We start from the raw sequence: 16347 nt of genomic DNA, 5'->3' as shown, positions 1-16347 counted from the left end.
GATTAAATCATAATGATGTCATCAACGGGCCAGATGTCTTGAGCGACATTTTTTGACGCAGATGCTCATTCAGATCACTTGAGGGTGGTTATTAGTTCTGCCGCCAGACAGCGAGACTTCGCGATAATTGGACATGATAAAAGGGGTAACCTGCAGAGATTTATATGAAGTTAGAGTAAAAAGTAGGACATATAGCAAGGCAATTGAAAAAAAAAGCACGGATATCCTCGCAGACTTCTCTATATCGTAAAATCTCAATTATAAAATGCAACTCAATGCATAAGTTCTTTGCAAACTATACCTCTAGCCATTTTAAGACTTGGAATGGTATTCATATCTTCAATGTGTGACATGTGACAACTTTACAACAGCAAGGTTGTAGATAATTCTTATTTAAGGTTAAAGTGTAGCCGTTTACCCCTAAACTTCAATTCACTTCACTATTTTTTTATGCTAGACGATAAATCTGTCTCGGAACATTTTTTGCTAAGCTAGAGTACGCGACTAATGCGTCCCTTATTTAAAATTAAGCATAAACACTCGCACGTGATGCACAGTAAACTCCAAGCGTGCAGGTTTTTTTTTCGATTTTTCCTAAACATTAGCTGCGTGGAAACAAAATTAACGCTTGTAAGAAATTGTATGCAGTAGAACTTGAAATACAAAATTTTATCACAACTTAATAGAAAAAAATAGTTCAATTGAAAATATATTTCCTGAATAGGCAGCATTTCACTTAACCTAACATCCAAACCACATCTACGTCGAATGATTTCACATTTAAGAGCGGTGTTTCTAAAACGTGACCCCAAAATGCTTTGAAAACGTATGAAAAAGAAAAAATAATTATTTCCCAATCGAACACCGCTTTCAGACATGAAATACTCCCATTTAAAGCATTATTTGATGTGCAAAAAATATTTAAAAATCACTAAAATAGGTTGAAAACGTTCCTTACATTAAAAATCTTTACGCTGGCATCAACCCTCACAAACATTCTTCGGGACCACTCACGCACCGCCGAAGAAGAGACTTTTCGCAGTCATCACCACTTATTTCCGTTCCCCGATTTTCCGAACAAAAAAGAAGTCAAGGACGAGCAGGATTTGAATTATTACGTCAGCTCCGGCGACGTCAGGGTATCTTCCGCGTGCCTACCCGCAACAAGGGGTTTCGCGGCAGAATAAAAAAAAATTGGAGAGGGAGAGATGCGAAACTTTTTAGAAGACTGAGGGAGATGATGGTTACATGCAGAGAGAAGGGAGAGGGGAGGACAATTTCCTGGTAATCTCTCCCCTTCCCCCTCCTATGAGGAGGGCCGAAAAAATATTCCAACCACCGCGCAGCTCCTACGTCTTTGCTACGTTTCCCCTTGCCCCTACGAATTATTCCTTTCCCGCGTCTCCTCGCCTGCATTGAGTGCGTGGTGTCTTACACTGTTTGCTCATCTCATATTGCTATAAGAGAGTAGGTCGGTTACACGCAGCCGCTCAAGTTCTACTCAAAAATAGAGTATTCAGTGATTCAACCCAAAATTTTATTTGAATGAGTGAAAGTAAAGCTCACTTCATTAAAAAAAATAAAACTATTATATAAAACGCGTGCTATACCAAGCATTCTCGGCGGGGGGTGGGCAAGTTCATCTAAAAGATTATATGCGGCCAATAAATATTTTCAGGAAGGAGGACGAAAGAAGATTGGAGGCATTCGAGATGTGGTTATGAAGACGAATGGAGAGGGTGAAATGGACGGAGAGGAGGAGGAACAACGAAGTGCTGGACATGGTGGGTGAGGAGAGGCAACTTTTATATGAGATACGGAGGAGACAGAAGGTATGTATGGAGGGAGTACTTAGCGGGGAGGGGATATTGAAAACAGTGTTAGAGGGTAGAATACTAGGTAGGCGAGAGAGAGGAAGGAATATAGTAGGATTTTTAGATAGATTAAAAGGAAGTAGGCCTTACAGAGAATTGAAGAGGGCAGTGCTGGAAGGAAAGGGAGGCTCGCAGACTGCTTCTTTAGTAATCCATGGAAACCTACCTTAGTCGGTAGAATACTATATTAATAATAATCAATTATTTTTAGCAATGAAATTCCGTGCGGTGAGAATTCATCAGTTAAATGTAGCATATCGATACAATATGCGAGAAAGAGCATGGTGATGCATCAGGTAGAACGTTGGCCATCTGCTCGAAGCGTCCCGGGATTTATTTCCGAAGGAAGTATTCGGACAACCCCAAATACCGCCGCAATCAGACACCAAATCCTCGAAATGCGAGGTGGATCAGGGATACCAACTGCTCCTCACCCCTGTCCGGGACGTGTTAAATGTACACGCTTGTGTCTTAGCTGGGCTGGAGGCAGGAATTTCGTTCAGGGGGCGTCCAAAACTAAGGGTGGAAATTAAAAAAAAACAGAGTTCTAAGTAGAGGGTTTTAAACTAATTTTAAGAATTTCATAATCGAAAAAAACTTAATTTTACAAAGAAATCTTTTAATTCATGATATTTAAATATTTTTTTCTTTAATGAAATACAGTAATTGTGTTCAAATATTTCGGGGGTAAGGGGTTCAGCCCCCTCCCTCGCTACGCCAATGCTTAGAGAGTTTCACTCACACCCATTCAAAGCAACATTTGGGTTTTAATCATTCAGGGAGAAAGCAATACATGAAATTTTAGGCGAATCAGTGGGAAAACAAAGTGTGTGAACTGCTATGGAGGGCTCCTTCCACTACATAAAGATTTAATACGATCATTTTTGTTCGTGTAATATCATGGGGTACAAATGCCACAGGTGCATTGTGAATACTGACATAAAATAACAATTCATCCAAATACGTTAATTAAAATTTGTACCTGGAGATACTTTACCAATCGCAACCAGTGCAGACAAGTCTTTCAGCGCAGAAAGTTATCCGTTTCTTTAAACACAGGTAGCACATTTTTTATCGCAGTGATTACTTATGGGTCCAAGTTATAATCTACTAACAACATAAATACGCAATGTATAACATAATAGGTTCAATTGGGCAGCTATAATAAACGGAAGCAATAGAGGCCTTAAGAAACGAAACAATAACGAGATTATGCGAAATAATGAGATATATATTGACATGAAACACATCATATTGTTTGGCCACTCAAATTGGTTGGATAACTGCAGATGGTCAACGTATTTGGATGAAAAGCTCCTGATACATGAAAAATAGGATGATGTAGAAATTATTGGAAAGTCGACGAAATTTTAAAAAATATCCACTAGACGTATAATTATTTATTAGTGAAATATCCAAGGAAAATGTAATAAATGCGCAACCAGTGCATATTCTAACAGCAAAAAAAAGCGACCGATCTCAACCATAGTGAGAAAGAACGGAGTTGTTTAAGGAGATGAAGAATGAATTGAGAAGAATGAATAGCGCCGTTAGAGACAACAGTGGTACATGAGATAGCTACGTACCGAATAGCGACATAAAATAATATCACCATAATGGAAAAAAAGTCGTCTTCCATTTTCTCAATCACAAACCTAATAAACAAATTTCAAACCTGCGCCAAAGTCAACCTTCTCTTACTCTCCAGTCTTTGTCAATCGCATTCAATCATAAAATTTTACAGCTTTTGCCAACAACTCGATAAACAAGTATCGATATTTGACCGTCTTTTATACAGCATTTCATGGATATTTGTCGAAATCAGTTCCGACGTGATCACTTAAAATTCTACGTAGTGGTAACAACTACGCTCAATTAAATAATATTACAAATAGCTCAAATTTAAACGGCCCATCCAAAAGTTATTAAACAATAACTGGGCAATAAGAATTCATGGTTGAATTATGGCTCTCAAGAATTACATTGAACTTTAGCATTCGAAGGATTACGGAATTTAAAGAAATACCCTTGAGTAATTGTATGGAGGAGCGCAGATACGTTCGTACGCTTTGCAAGTTCATCCAACAAGGCACGCAATGCACACGGAGTAAGTTTTCCTAACCCATCAAACTGAGGTGATTTCAACGGCAACAGCAGTTGCAGTGCACTTCTCACCGATGTGATATAGAAAGCCCTCATAAAGGACGGATGCACGCTGGTGAACATAAAAGCTGACTACACACCAAGAAATCCCACATGACTTCCTAGGTATCCGAATGGAGTACTTCGAACAGTGCCAGTACTCTAGCAAACTCCATAAAAGCACTCTGCAACATCTCATGGCCGAATTCAAGTAGAATTAAGGAAGTTCATTCACCCTTCCATGGAATACGACCATCAATAAAAAATACACCATAATTAAACATTTTCAAAATTTATTATTAAGCTTAAAAGTATTTAACTAATCTTTGAACTATTTCTTTCAACCAACGGAGATTTCATGTAAATATTGAAATGCTAACAAGATCAACGAGGCGTCTATAAAGAATCAAGGGACTCTGCTTTTTTGGAGAAAAAGAATACTTATTCGTCTACATTAATGTTGACGCCTTCAAAATATTTCCCATAAAATATTTTGTACTTGGGCCAGCGCTTCTTTGTATTTATGTTTGTGGGACTTAGATATAGTATGGTAAAGCATAAGTGTAATGAAGAAATACATGGATATTTCTATTATATAAATTCTCTACATTATGCTACTATTTTGAATAAAACTGCACAATTACATTGTCATACGAGCAAGCAGTGTTAGGTACACATAAGGTGATTCCAAAAAAGTAAATATCCTTCCCAGTTCAGGGTCGGTGCCAGATTAATTGGAACATAGGAAGGCTCAAATAAATGAAATAGACCATGACCTTAGGAATAGACTTTAAGACTATGCAAGGCGACTGCAGTCAAATATGATCATTTTTAAGAATGAAAAAAGAAACATTTAAACAATTAGCCTCCGATTAATAAAATACTTCATGATAATTCTAACTTCATAATTAGGCTTGATTTTTGTTACTGTATTCCAATAGCGAATAGACCAAAGCAGCAGTTCTCAGCGTCGGTTTTATTAAATACGCAGCCAGAGATATCGAATGATACGACAGCATGATTTCGACGACTTAGAATTCACATTAATGATGGCATCTTGCCCTCTGAAAGTTTTTTCAGTTTTGTTATCTTCAAACTATATTATGTTGAATCACAAAATCGTTTGCAAAAAAGACGAACCTTATCAAATTCCCCTATAATTTTTTCTTGTTTTGAAAAACTGATAGTTTCGAGAGTTATTCTTTAATCATCAGGTAAAGTAATGATTTTTTTAGTGGGCTTAAAGTATTCTAATAATATTACTGGTTGTACACGAAGTAAAATCAGATTTATTCAAAAATTCCTCCAGCGCTTTAAGTAGCCTGGAACCCTAAGACCATCCAGATATACTTTAATTATTTTTTTTTAAACAGTTGAAAAATTGACTTTTACGAACACCGCCCAAATTATACATCACAATTTAACTCGTTACTCCGACAACGCGACCACTTTATTCCACAAATGAATATAAAAGATTTACTTTATCGCGCACATCACTCTGATAAGATCCTACTCTCGCGATAAATGAGAAGGCGATGAGCTAATAACAAAGTTGATTAATGTACAATGCCTTTTCTAAGCCCAACCAATTTAGGTAATCACGGATATCAATGCTCCTCTGTTGCAGGAGAAATCACCCAAAAGGGATTCGAACCCGCGGCCATTGGGTTGAGAGGATAGGAAGTTATCCCACCGCTACGGAGGTGGCAAATACTCTAACATCCTACCTTGTGACATCATCACTAAATGCAAAAATTATATTGCTCGGTTTGAAAAAAGGCCTATTTATCCTGAGGGCCTGTGAATGGTTCTCATTCAGGGTTTGCATCAATATTAAAAACGCCTTAGTGATTCTCGGCTTATACTCTATCCCAGGAACTCTATCCCTGATCTTATACTCTATCCCAGGAAGCTTTTATCGAATGTCCAGAATTACCATTCGAGAAGCACAAAAACTTTCGACGCAGAATGGGGAACTTGCATGAATTTTTTTTATTTCACAGGCGGACAGAAAATTATTTTCTGAATACAGCAAAGAAAACCGCATGTATTTCTGAGTTTTCCTTCGCGAGATATTTAATGATAAATACAGTAGAAGATCGATAATCCGGAAATCTATTTAACGGAATGATCTAAACAACGGAAGGTTTTCCCGGAGTTTTTCAAAATTTCTATTTTTTAAGTTGCATCGCCGAAAATATGGCTATCTAAGTGGTTAAATCGCCGTCTCAGAGCCTGGCTGTCTTCTCGCTAATCCCAAGAGATATAGTCAACTAAGTTGCCGTTATTTTCTGTAAAATATTTCATTTCGTGATCCGGGATCCCTAGATGTAGTGATTTCGCGCAAAAGATTATTTTCTTACGATTGCCTTCTTTTTCACTCAATGAGCTCCGACCGTCAGGAAGAGGAATTCTATCGACGTCTTTAATCTGCATGCGCTCATTTTGCAGCAGTGAGAATCAACGTATTGCTTAAAACACATTTTTTCAGCTGGCATATTCCCTGGTGAAAGCACTATTTTCCGATCAGAAATTTGCCTTTTTTGAAAATCTACGAGCGAAATTACCAGTTGCTTCAATCGCGGGAGCCCTTTAGTAGTTTTAATATTGGATATGGCAATCCCTTTTCACAAGTAGATGTTCTCAAAACATATTTAACCCTTCCTAATGACCCGCGGTTGAACCTGAGATTGCGATAATTAAATCCAAGAGAAAAATGAAAGGCCACCATGCATTGCATTCTCGAGTTGGTCGTTGGGCGGGCGACCCCCGCCGCGAGGCCCTAAGACTCTCCCTATGAGTCATGCGGACTGGTCGAAAACGTCGACTGCACCACTCCACCCTTCTCCCAAAGACATTGTATTCGCCGCAGGTCAAAAATGACTCACAATGTCCCAATGACACGCCTTGTCGGTCACGTGAAATAGTTCTCGCAACATAATGTAACTCCGTGGGTCTCGTTGTCAGTTCTTTTCAGCTTCAGTAACAAGGCGTTTGCCATCAGATAGCGTTGTGCAATTTGTGTCGTTAAGTGAATAACCCTGCAATAGATTGATTTTCATCTCTATTGGTCATGGAAGCAGCGATCGGATCCAAGAGAAAGAGGAAAACTCTCTCCCTTCAACAAAAAGTGGAGTTATTGAAAAAATTGGATCGAGGTGTTAGTGTGTTAAAGCTTCGTGAGGAGTATGGTGTCGGGCAATCGACCATTTATGACATTAAGGGACAGAGAGAAAAACTTTTGCAGTTCGTTTCGGAGTCTGACATCTACATCTACATCTACAAATTACCCTGCGAGCCACCTCTAGGGTGTTTGGCAGGGGGTGATCAATCACCAGCATGCAGCATGCATTTGGACTCCCACATGCACACCACACCGTCCAAGAAACGTCCCGTATAATAACAAACTATACTACTATATGCTGTTAGAAATAGAATATAGAATAGAAATTCAGAAACATGCAGTAGGTTTTACATAGGTTAGTAGGCCACACTACAAGTCATGCAATCTATTTACGCGTTCTATTGCTGCCGTTATAATCTCTTATTGATCGTGGAAAAAATGACATTCGGAATCTGTCTGTTCTGCAATCTATCTCTCTTATTTTATTTATATGATCTGATCTTCCGTAGTACGTTGGCGTCCGCAAGATATGGTTAACTTCGTCAGAAAAGACACTGCTCTTGAATTTATCTAAAAGGTTTAGTCTATTTTTCAATCTACGGTCCGACAGAGATTCCCATCCGAGTTTATGTAAGAGGTCAGTTACACTAACAAGACTATCGTAACGACCTTTCACATACCTGGTAGCTCTTCTTTGCACGCGTTCTAACTCTGTTATTAAGCCTTTTTCATGAGGGTCCCAAACACTGGCAGCGTATTCCAAATGTGGTCTAACGAGGGAAAAGTAGCTAATTTCTCTCACTTTGTCGTCGCACTTTCCTAATATTCTTTTAACAAAACCCATTTTACGATTAGTTTGACCGGTTATTTCTCGAATATGTTTATTCCACGATAGATCATTATTGAGTCTAACCCCTAGATATTTCACGGATTCAACTGCCTTTAACTGCGTGCCCCGAATGACATAGTTACGCTGTAGGGAGTTATTCTTCTTCCAGAAATTCATTACGACGCATTTTTCCAAATTTAATTCTAACTGCCAAGCATCGCACCAAGCTTGGATAGCAGCAAGGTCATTCGTTAGTTCATCTATATCTTTGCTGGAACGGATTTCTCTGTAAACTACAGCGTCGTCTGCAAATAATCGTAACTTACTCTGCACTACTTCGCCAATGTCGTTTATATAAAGAAGGAATAGGAGTGGGCCAATGACACTACCCTGAGGAACGCCAGAAGTCACTCTAACCTCATTGGAGACTGCACCGTCTAATACTACTCTTTGGACGCGGTCGCTCAAAAATTCTCTAATCCAGGAAATGACATCTTCGTCTATACCATAAGATTTCAGTTTTATTATTAACTTTCCGTGGGGTACTTTATCAAATGCCTTTTTGAAATCAAGAAAAATCGCGTCTACTGGAATGTTGTCTTCCCCGGAGACTAAAATATCGTGGGCGAAAAGCGCTAACTGAGTTTCGCCCGATCTGCTTTTCCTGAATCCATGTTGATTTCCCATTAATAAGTTTTGCGCGTCTAGGTGTTTCATTACCGAGCTGACTACGATGTGTTCAAGGACTTTGCAAGAGATGGACGTTAAAGATATCGGCCTGTAATTAGATGGCTGTTCCTTGTCTCCACTTTTAAATATAGGCGTTACATTAGCGACTTTCCAGTCATTAGGTACTTCGTGTTGCTTGATGGATTTACTGAATATTAACTGCAAGTAGGGGGCAAGTTCTGAGGCTAGTTCTTTATATACGCGAGAAGGGATTTCGTCTGGACCAGGTGATTTATTTGGACTAAGCGATTTCAATATATTTTCTATTCCGAGCGTACTAATGTCAATAGCTGGCATCTTATGTAGACAGGGATTGTCATCGGTCTCGGGTGAGTTTTCGGAAGGCTCCGTGAACACGCTCTTAAAGTAGAAATTTAATAAATTGGCTTTATCGTAACTGCTTGTCAACACATCTCCATTGTCGTTTCTCAGCGAACATACGGTAGATCGTTTACCTTGAACTTCCCTAACATATGACCAAAATGCTTTTGGGTTATCCTGTAACTGCTCTACTAGTGTTTTTCTTTTAAAATTCGTGAACGCATTCCTGAACGCTTCCTTCGTGGCAGCTTTAGTCATCCTATATTTTTTAATTATTAGCTCGCGTTCATTAGCGGATAAATCCGTGCTGACTTTTTTCATTTTAGCATGACACGCTCTCTGTCGCCTCAATGATTTTCTCACTTCCGCGTCGTACCATCTCGGTTCGCTGCCTTCTTTTACTATTTTACTAGGGATGTAGCTATTTATTCCCGAAGTTACGAGCGAAAGAAAAGCTTTCCAAGTATTCTCTACATTTAACTTTAATACTGATTCTTGAAACTCGGGGAAAGCATTTTTCATATGACTCTTAAACCCATCAAAATTAGCTCTTTTAAAAATGAAAACTTTACGCTCTTTTTTAAAGTTTACAGCGGTATTTAGAGAAAACTTTGCAGTTACTACCCTATGGTCACTTATTCCTTCGACAGTGCCAACGTTTATTACCTGATGTGGTATATTTGTCGCTAATAAATCAAGAATATTTTCTCCTCTGTTTGGTGCGGATGCTATTTGAAACAATGAATTAGATGTGAAAGTGTGTAATAAAGCCTCGCAGATCACTTTATCCCTCCCACCAGGAATGAAGCTATAAGTCTCCCAATCTATAGAAGGTACGTTGAAATCTCCACCCACAATCAAGTTTCTTTCAGGATACTTGGATGCTACGCTGTTTATTTGATTTTGAAAATCCAACATTGACGTTATATCTGAGTTAGGTGGTCTGTAATACGAACATAATAAAATAGTTTTGAATTTTGGACATTTAATTAAACACCACACAGATTCAACGCTGGTCTCAGTTACGGTTATCGCTTGGCTGACGATTGAATTCTTTACAGCTATAAAAACTCCGCCCCCAACTCGATTAATTCTATCTTTCCGATAAACAGTGAACGATTTTGGGAAGATCTCATTGTCTGAATCATCATCTGTTAGCCAACTTTCTGTTCCAAAAATGACGTTACACTTCGTACTATGAATTAAATGGTGGAATTCGGGAATCTTATTTCTTAAACTACGGCAATTAACCACAGCCACGATTAAAACTTCGGAAGTAGTAATATTGCGATTCGGGAATAATTCTGATTTGCTTTTGTCGAATAGACTATTCACAGGCTCTATACCGCTGATAAATGGAAATGCATGTCTTATTGACACACTATCAAAATGACTTGAGCCTTGACTGCCTTTGAACGTGTTGCTCGACTGACGCTTCTCGTGCTTAAATGTAATACCTGAAACGCTGATTTTTCTCTCTACTTCTCTATTCTCATTTCTGGAAGAATCTTTGTCTGTGAAAAGTTTTGAACTTACCCCTTTATTTTTCAACCCACTAATATATCTACACTCTGCCCTACTCTCTACTCTAAAAAAGACCTACAGTGCTCAAATATGCTACTCGCTACACGACTAGCCGACTCGGCCGTGTAATGGACTCCCGAACGGTTCAGAGGGATCCGACACGATCGGATTGCCGGCCTAAGGTCCACGAAGGAGGCTCCGATGTCCGTGCAGAAACGACGCAGCCTCTGGTTTATGCCTTCCACTCGGCTCCAAACCAGAGAACCACGATCGATCCTCGGGACAAGACTACAAATCGAAAGCTCAATGCCGACTCCAATGGTCCCACCCACCCGCTTCACTTCGGAATTCAGATCCCGGAGGGAATCTAGAATTTCCTCAGATCCACGGAAGGTGGCATCATTGACGCCGACATGAGCCACGACCCGCAGTCTGGAGCACTTCGTGCCCCGTACCGCCGCACCAACCGCCTGCGTCACCTGACAACCTGACTGACACCTAAGGTGGTATACGAATGGTTCCGGCAGCGACGAAGTGAAGGAGTTCCAATTTCCGGAGGAATAATAATGGAAAAAGCTAAATATTTCCACAAGGAATTACAAATCACGTCACCGTGCGAATATACGACAGGGTGGCTACAAAAATTTAAACAGCGCCATGGCATTCGATTCTGACTCGTTGGCCGGAATTTCCAAAAGAAGAAATATACGGGGGCCGAGTAACAATGAAGTGGATAAGGTGGTATACGAATGGTTCCGGCAGCGACGAAGTGAAGGAGTTCCAATTTCCGGAGGAATAATAATGGAAAAAGCTAAATATTTCCACAAGGAATTACAAATCACGTCACCGTGCGAATATACGACAGGGTGGCTACAAAAATTTAAACAGCGCCATGGCATTCGATATCTGAAGGTTACCGGAGAAAAACTGTCAGCAGATCACGATGCTGCGGAAGATTACGTCAATGAGCTGGCAAAGTTGGTGGATGAACATAATCTTTCACCGGATCAGATTTACAACATGGACGAGACTGGATTGTTCTGGCGCTGTCTTCCCCGAAATACGTTCGTTTGCCGCGATGAAAAGACTGCGAGCGGAGCGAAAGAATCAATGGAAAGGGTCACCATCGCAGCCTGTTCCAATGCTGCCGGGAGCCATAAATGCAAGCTCATGGTCATCGGTAAAAGTGCAAAACCACGCGTATTTAAGGGTATACACCAGTTTCCTGTGATTTACAGAGCCAATAAGCGAGCTTGGATTACGCAAGAATTATTTAAGGAATGGTTTCATACTAACTTTGTCAAAGAGGTCCGAAAAAATTTCAAGGCTCTTGGACTGCCTGAAAATGCAAAAATTTTATTGTTGTTGGACAACTGCCCTGCTCATCCTCCAGCAGAAACTCTCGTCGAGGAGAATGTTATAGTGTCTTTTTTGCCGCCGAACTGTACTGCTCTAATCCAGCCACTTGATCAGGGGATAATAAATAGCCTTAAGTGTCACTATCGAAGTGAAGTTATGAAAAATATCATCAACCGTGACACTGCTTTCTCCTATGAAGAATTTAAGAAGGAATTTACCCTTAAAAATGCAGTATGGTGTATTGCCGAAGCGTGGGATAAGGTTACTCCCCAGGTTTTGAAAAGATGTTGGAGTAATTTGCTGCCGGATTTTCAAAACCGCTGTGAGGAAACTGACGACATACCAGAATTTGATGGCTTCCAGGGTCCGTCGAATGATCCCGTTTCTCATTTTATAAATTTTGTGAAAGAGCTGGATGCCGACATAAGTGATGAAGATCTAAAAGAATGGAATGCCTGCGACAATAATGCCCCAGTGTACCAAAGCTTGACCGATGGAGAGATAATGGATGCAGTCACGGGTTTGACAGTTGATGAAGACGTGACCGACAGTGACTGCAGCTCTGATGAGGAGAAAATTACTACGTCGGACGCAATCACTTATGCAGAAAAACTCATAAAGTACTTGGAGCAGAGGCCCTCTTCTTCCAACGATATGGAGGTATTACACATGCATAGGTTGAAAAACAATTTAATACAAGAGAGACGCAGCCGCTGGAAACAGGTCAAACTTACCGACCTCATGAAGAACGCACCAACAACCAAGTGCGCGGATGTTGCTGCCACAGATACTGCGTGCCACTCCACCCATGGCAAATAAATATCCAATGGACGTAATGGTAAGCAATTTTTTCAATTTTTCGGGATTCATGCCGCTACGGAACGCGTTGTTTATGAAGTTAATGCCAAGTAGATTTTCCAAAATACTCGCGTTTTCCGCCCTTAAAAGATTAGCTGCGACTATTAATATTAAATTGAAGAATTAACATTCAAATTCGATTGTTATTTACGGTAACGTACTCGAAGTGGGATTACCTCCGATCGGAGGATTTGATAATTACCGATAAATGTATGCTAGTAGTCGTGAAAACGACATGGAATTTGCGATAGCTGCATGTTGAAAAATACGGAGAGGCAAAATGTTGATATTCCAGTCGGATTGTAAAAATATTATTTGCCATATTTATTTCATTTACAGTTGGCCTTATCAAGAGTACCTCTGCGATTTACGGACGAAGAATATTTTCAAATGTTTTGAACCTTTTTTTAATCACAGATGGCAAATAGATATCCAAGATTCTCACCATAATATATATTCAATAAATATCCAAGATTCTCACGCCTTTCATCATGAATTTTATTGAGTTTTTCTTGATCCCTTACTCAGCAATACATCATTTCTGTTGATGCCAATGCACGTTCCGGAAAAAAATATTTTCCGTATTGCAGTGTTGCCTGCATCCAGGGAACAGATCTATTTACCGGAAATATCTTTAATCCGGAAAGGGTCTGGTCCCACGCATTCCGGATTATCGATCTTCTACTGTATAACGAATTTTAAAGCGCGGGAAAAACTCCCTCACCCCCCAAGCCACTGCCGACGAAGCCTCGATGACGTCAAAGGTGCCTAAACATCACGCGAAGCGATTGTTGTGATTGTTTGTAATAGTTGCCAGCAGTTGTGAGAGCTTCGTTTGTTAGACGTGTTGATTATTTTATATTTAAAGATAAATATCCGACGATAGAGGCTTGGAAGCCCTCATATTTTGCATTATTTATAATATTAATATCTGAGTAAGGGCATAAAATATAAAACTGAGGCAGTTAAACCAAAAAAATTTTTAATACCTAAATAACATCGTTGTAGGAGTCTGAGCCACGACCATTGGAAGGGGGATACGTTAATTGTAAGTTGATGTTATCGACGGCATATCATTCATTTAAGTATGTAATTAGAACGATTTTGATGTTTACTAATGTCCGCTTAGCTTTTATATACAATAACTTCATCCGTTTATTCGTATGTACCGGAGAATTCGTCGTTTAGGACTGTCTGTGCTCGTATTATGGGGTGGATTTCAGTCAATGCAACTTTTGCTCGCTGATTGGAGACATCTAGGAACATTTTTGTGCGAAAATAGTGTTATTTTCAACGTGACATCTCCCGTTAAGCTACTGCTAATAATCACTGTGCCGGTGGTTGTAATGCACAAAGTTTGACAAGGTTGAAAAATATCGGCCAAGAGTTATCAGTGTTCCATCGTGATTAAATTGTAAATAGTGCTATTACGCTATCGATAAATGTCTAACAGTAGTGTAAAAATTGTCAGTGGCGTGCTAATCTCCGTTGTTCACCGCAGATATGACATTTCACGATCACGCTATCAAGATCAAAACTGTATGTGAAGTTTGTTATTCTATCATTTCAACGAATAGTAGTGAGAAAAGTGACCTGTGTCACATGCGTGGGCTAATTTAAATCAGTGAATAAATAGTTGTATTCATCATAACGAGTTCTGTTATTGTAAGTTGTACGTGACGAATGTAAGAATGTGACAGTGACATCCAGTTTTTGATAAGAGTATTTGCCTATTTCCCACTATATTTTTATGATATATGGTAGTATATTGTTTATGGATTTACCTATATTATTGAAATAGGTTGTAGCTTGTGTGTGTGTTAGCAGCGGAACCGATTCGCGATCTCACATGTGGATTGTGTGCAGACTGTTTTGCTGTGAATTCGTACCGTAGGACGGATAGGACTACCTTCTCCGCTAATTTGGCGTTGCCAAATTCAACAGCACAGCTTACTCTAATGTCAACAGCACAGCTTACGATCGTTATCCTCCAGTATTACAAGTTTCTTAATTACATCTCGATTTGCCGCCGACGTATAGCAATAATTTGTCTTAAAAATTCCATGAGGGCCGTGGCATCAATTTTTGGTGTCCTAAAAAAAGGCTGGTGTCACCCCATAACACACGCCTTTTAGGCGGCTTGCGGGGTATTATGTAGATGTAGATGTATTTCAGGTGTACTTTTCGAACGAGTGACAATGTTATCATCCATTTTTCTGATAACTAAAATATACGAAGTGAAACGCTTGTACTTCATCATCCCGATGCCGCATTATTAATATCCCAAGAAATAATCTAGGCACAATAGCAATAGGAAAACTTGTCCAAGAATAACAGAACAAAATAAAGTGACGATGAGCGGCTAAATACTCCCTCAAAACAAATTTTACACCATGCGCTCAGCGTATTGCCCAACTCCCTACGGTTGTTTAGGCACCTATGACGTCACGTCTGGCCTCGGCAACGCTCGGGTGTCTTCGCGCAGTGGTCGGCTCAGAGAATTTTTTCTCGATTTTAAATTCAATTTTTTTATTTCTTTTGATGTTGAATGGAGAAACTGAAGGTATTTTTGCGAGCTAATGTATCCATTTGACTTATTCAAAATAGTTTTTAATGCAATCTACGACCCATGCAAGTTCCTCATTAAGATTTCCCGTAGCACTTGTTACCCAAGGAAGAGCCCGGACAGTAAACGCGGGAGATCTGACCAACGAGATACGATAAGTACACGAGTGGTACCCATTAGGAGAAGGCAACATTGAACGGCAGCTACGCGCATCGTTACGAATGGTGAGGCCTAGAGGTCCTACTCCTGGATTTCTACGGTACCCCTTACACGAGTTCGGCCAGACACAATGTGCTCTTCCGCAAGCCAATTAGGCCTTTAAGTAATCCTACCGTATCTTACTTGACCCTCTTTACTAGATCCTCCGTGCGAAATACACGTGCAAATAAAGTGTAAACGGATTCATGCAAAAGTTCGCACACAATACTCGCTGAGAGCGCAAAAAATAGAAAAATGTGATCGCTTAATTGTAAAAAGAAATATTCCGCAGTTTTCTTCGCACAGTGAGAACCTCAGAATCGATAATTATTTATGGCATTAAGAACAATAATGTAGTGAATACACTAAACCCCATGATATTTTCACGAGATACGTCGAAAGATATATTCATATTAACGACAAGGTGTATTGCTGATAAGTCGGTTGATTAATGACGTTCATAATACGATTAAATTTTATTGATGATGAAGTTCTTTGTGTAGGAATAAAACTACGGAATACATTTTGCGTTATACGACCGATACATAATCAGAACGTCATCCGGAGAAAAGAATAAAATCAAACTTATCGTTCACAATATTCGTATCGGGAAAGCGTATCGATTTCTACCAATTATCTTGATGCTTATTTTCGTCATTGATATTTTCAAATTGTGTAACGAATAAGCATTTGATGGAATTACCGAACTATAGCGAATACATATGGATTGAAAAAGTTAGCCGAAGATGTGAAATATAACGTACAGAAATTGGCCACTATTTCCATTTAAGTAATATCATCCAAAACCTTGGAGATACTACTT

General features: G+C 39.5%; 2 protein-coding genes across 2 annotated transcripts in view; one reads left to right on the top strand and one right to left on the bottom strand.

The window, feature by feature from the left end:
• Positions 1-16347, bottom strand: part of LOC124154251 (G-protein coupled receptor moody) — a 490152-nt gene that overhangs the window by 374915 nt on the left and 98890 nt on the right. The window lies entirely within an intron of this gene.
• LOC124154252 (jerky protein homolog-like) lies at positions 7046-13208 on the top strand. The gene is made up of 3 exons (XM_046527856.1): positions 7046-7281; positions 11219-12740; positions 13100-13208. The coding sequence occupies exons 1-2, from the start codon at positions 7090-7092 to the stop codon at positions 12719-12721; spliced, it is 1695 nt and encodes a 564-aa protein (XP_046383812.1). The 5' UTR covers positions 7046-7089; the 3' UTR covers positions 12722-12740; positions 13100-13208.

Source organism: Ischnura elegans, chromosome 2 (genome assembly GCF_921293095.1).
Source record: "Ischnura elegans chromosome 2, ioIscEleg1.1, whole genome shotgun sequence".
NCBI lineage: Eukaryota > Metazoa > Arthropoda > Insecta > Odonata > Coenagrionidae > Ischnura > Ischnura elegans.
Note: the sequence above shows the minus strand (reverse complement) of the source record. Positions and strands in the feature narration are given on the sequence as shown.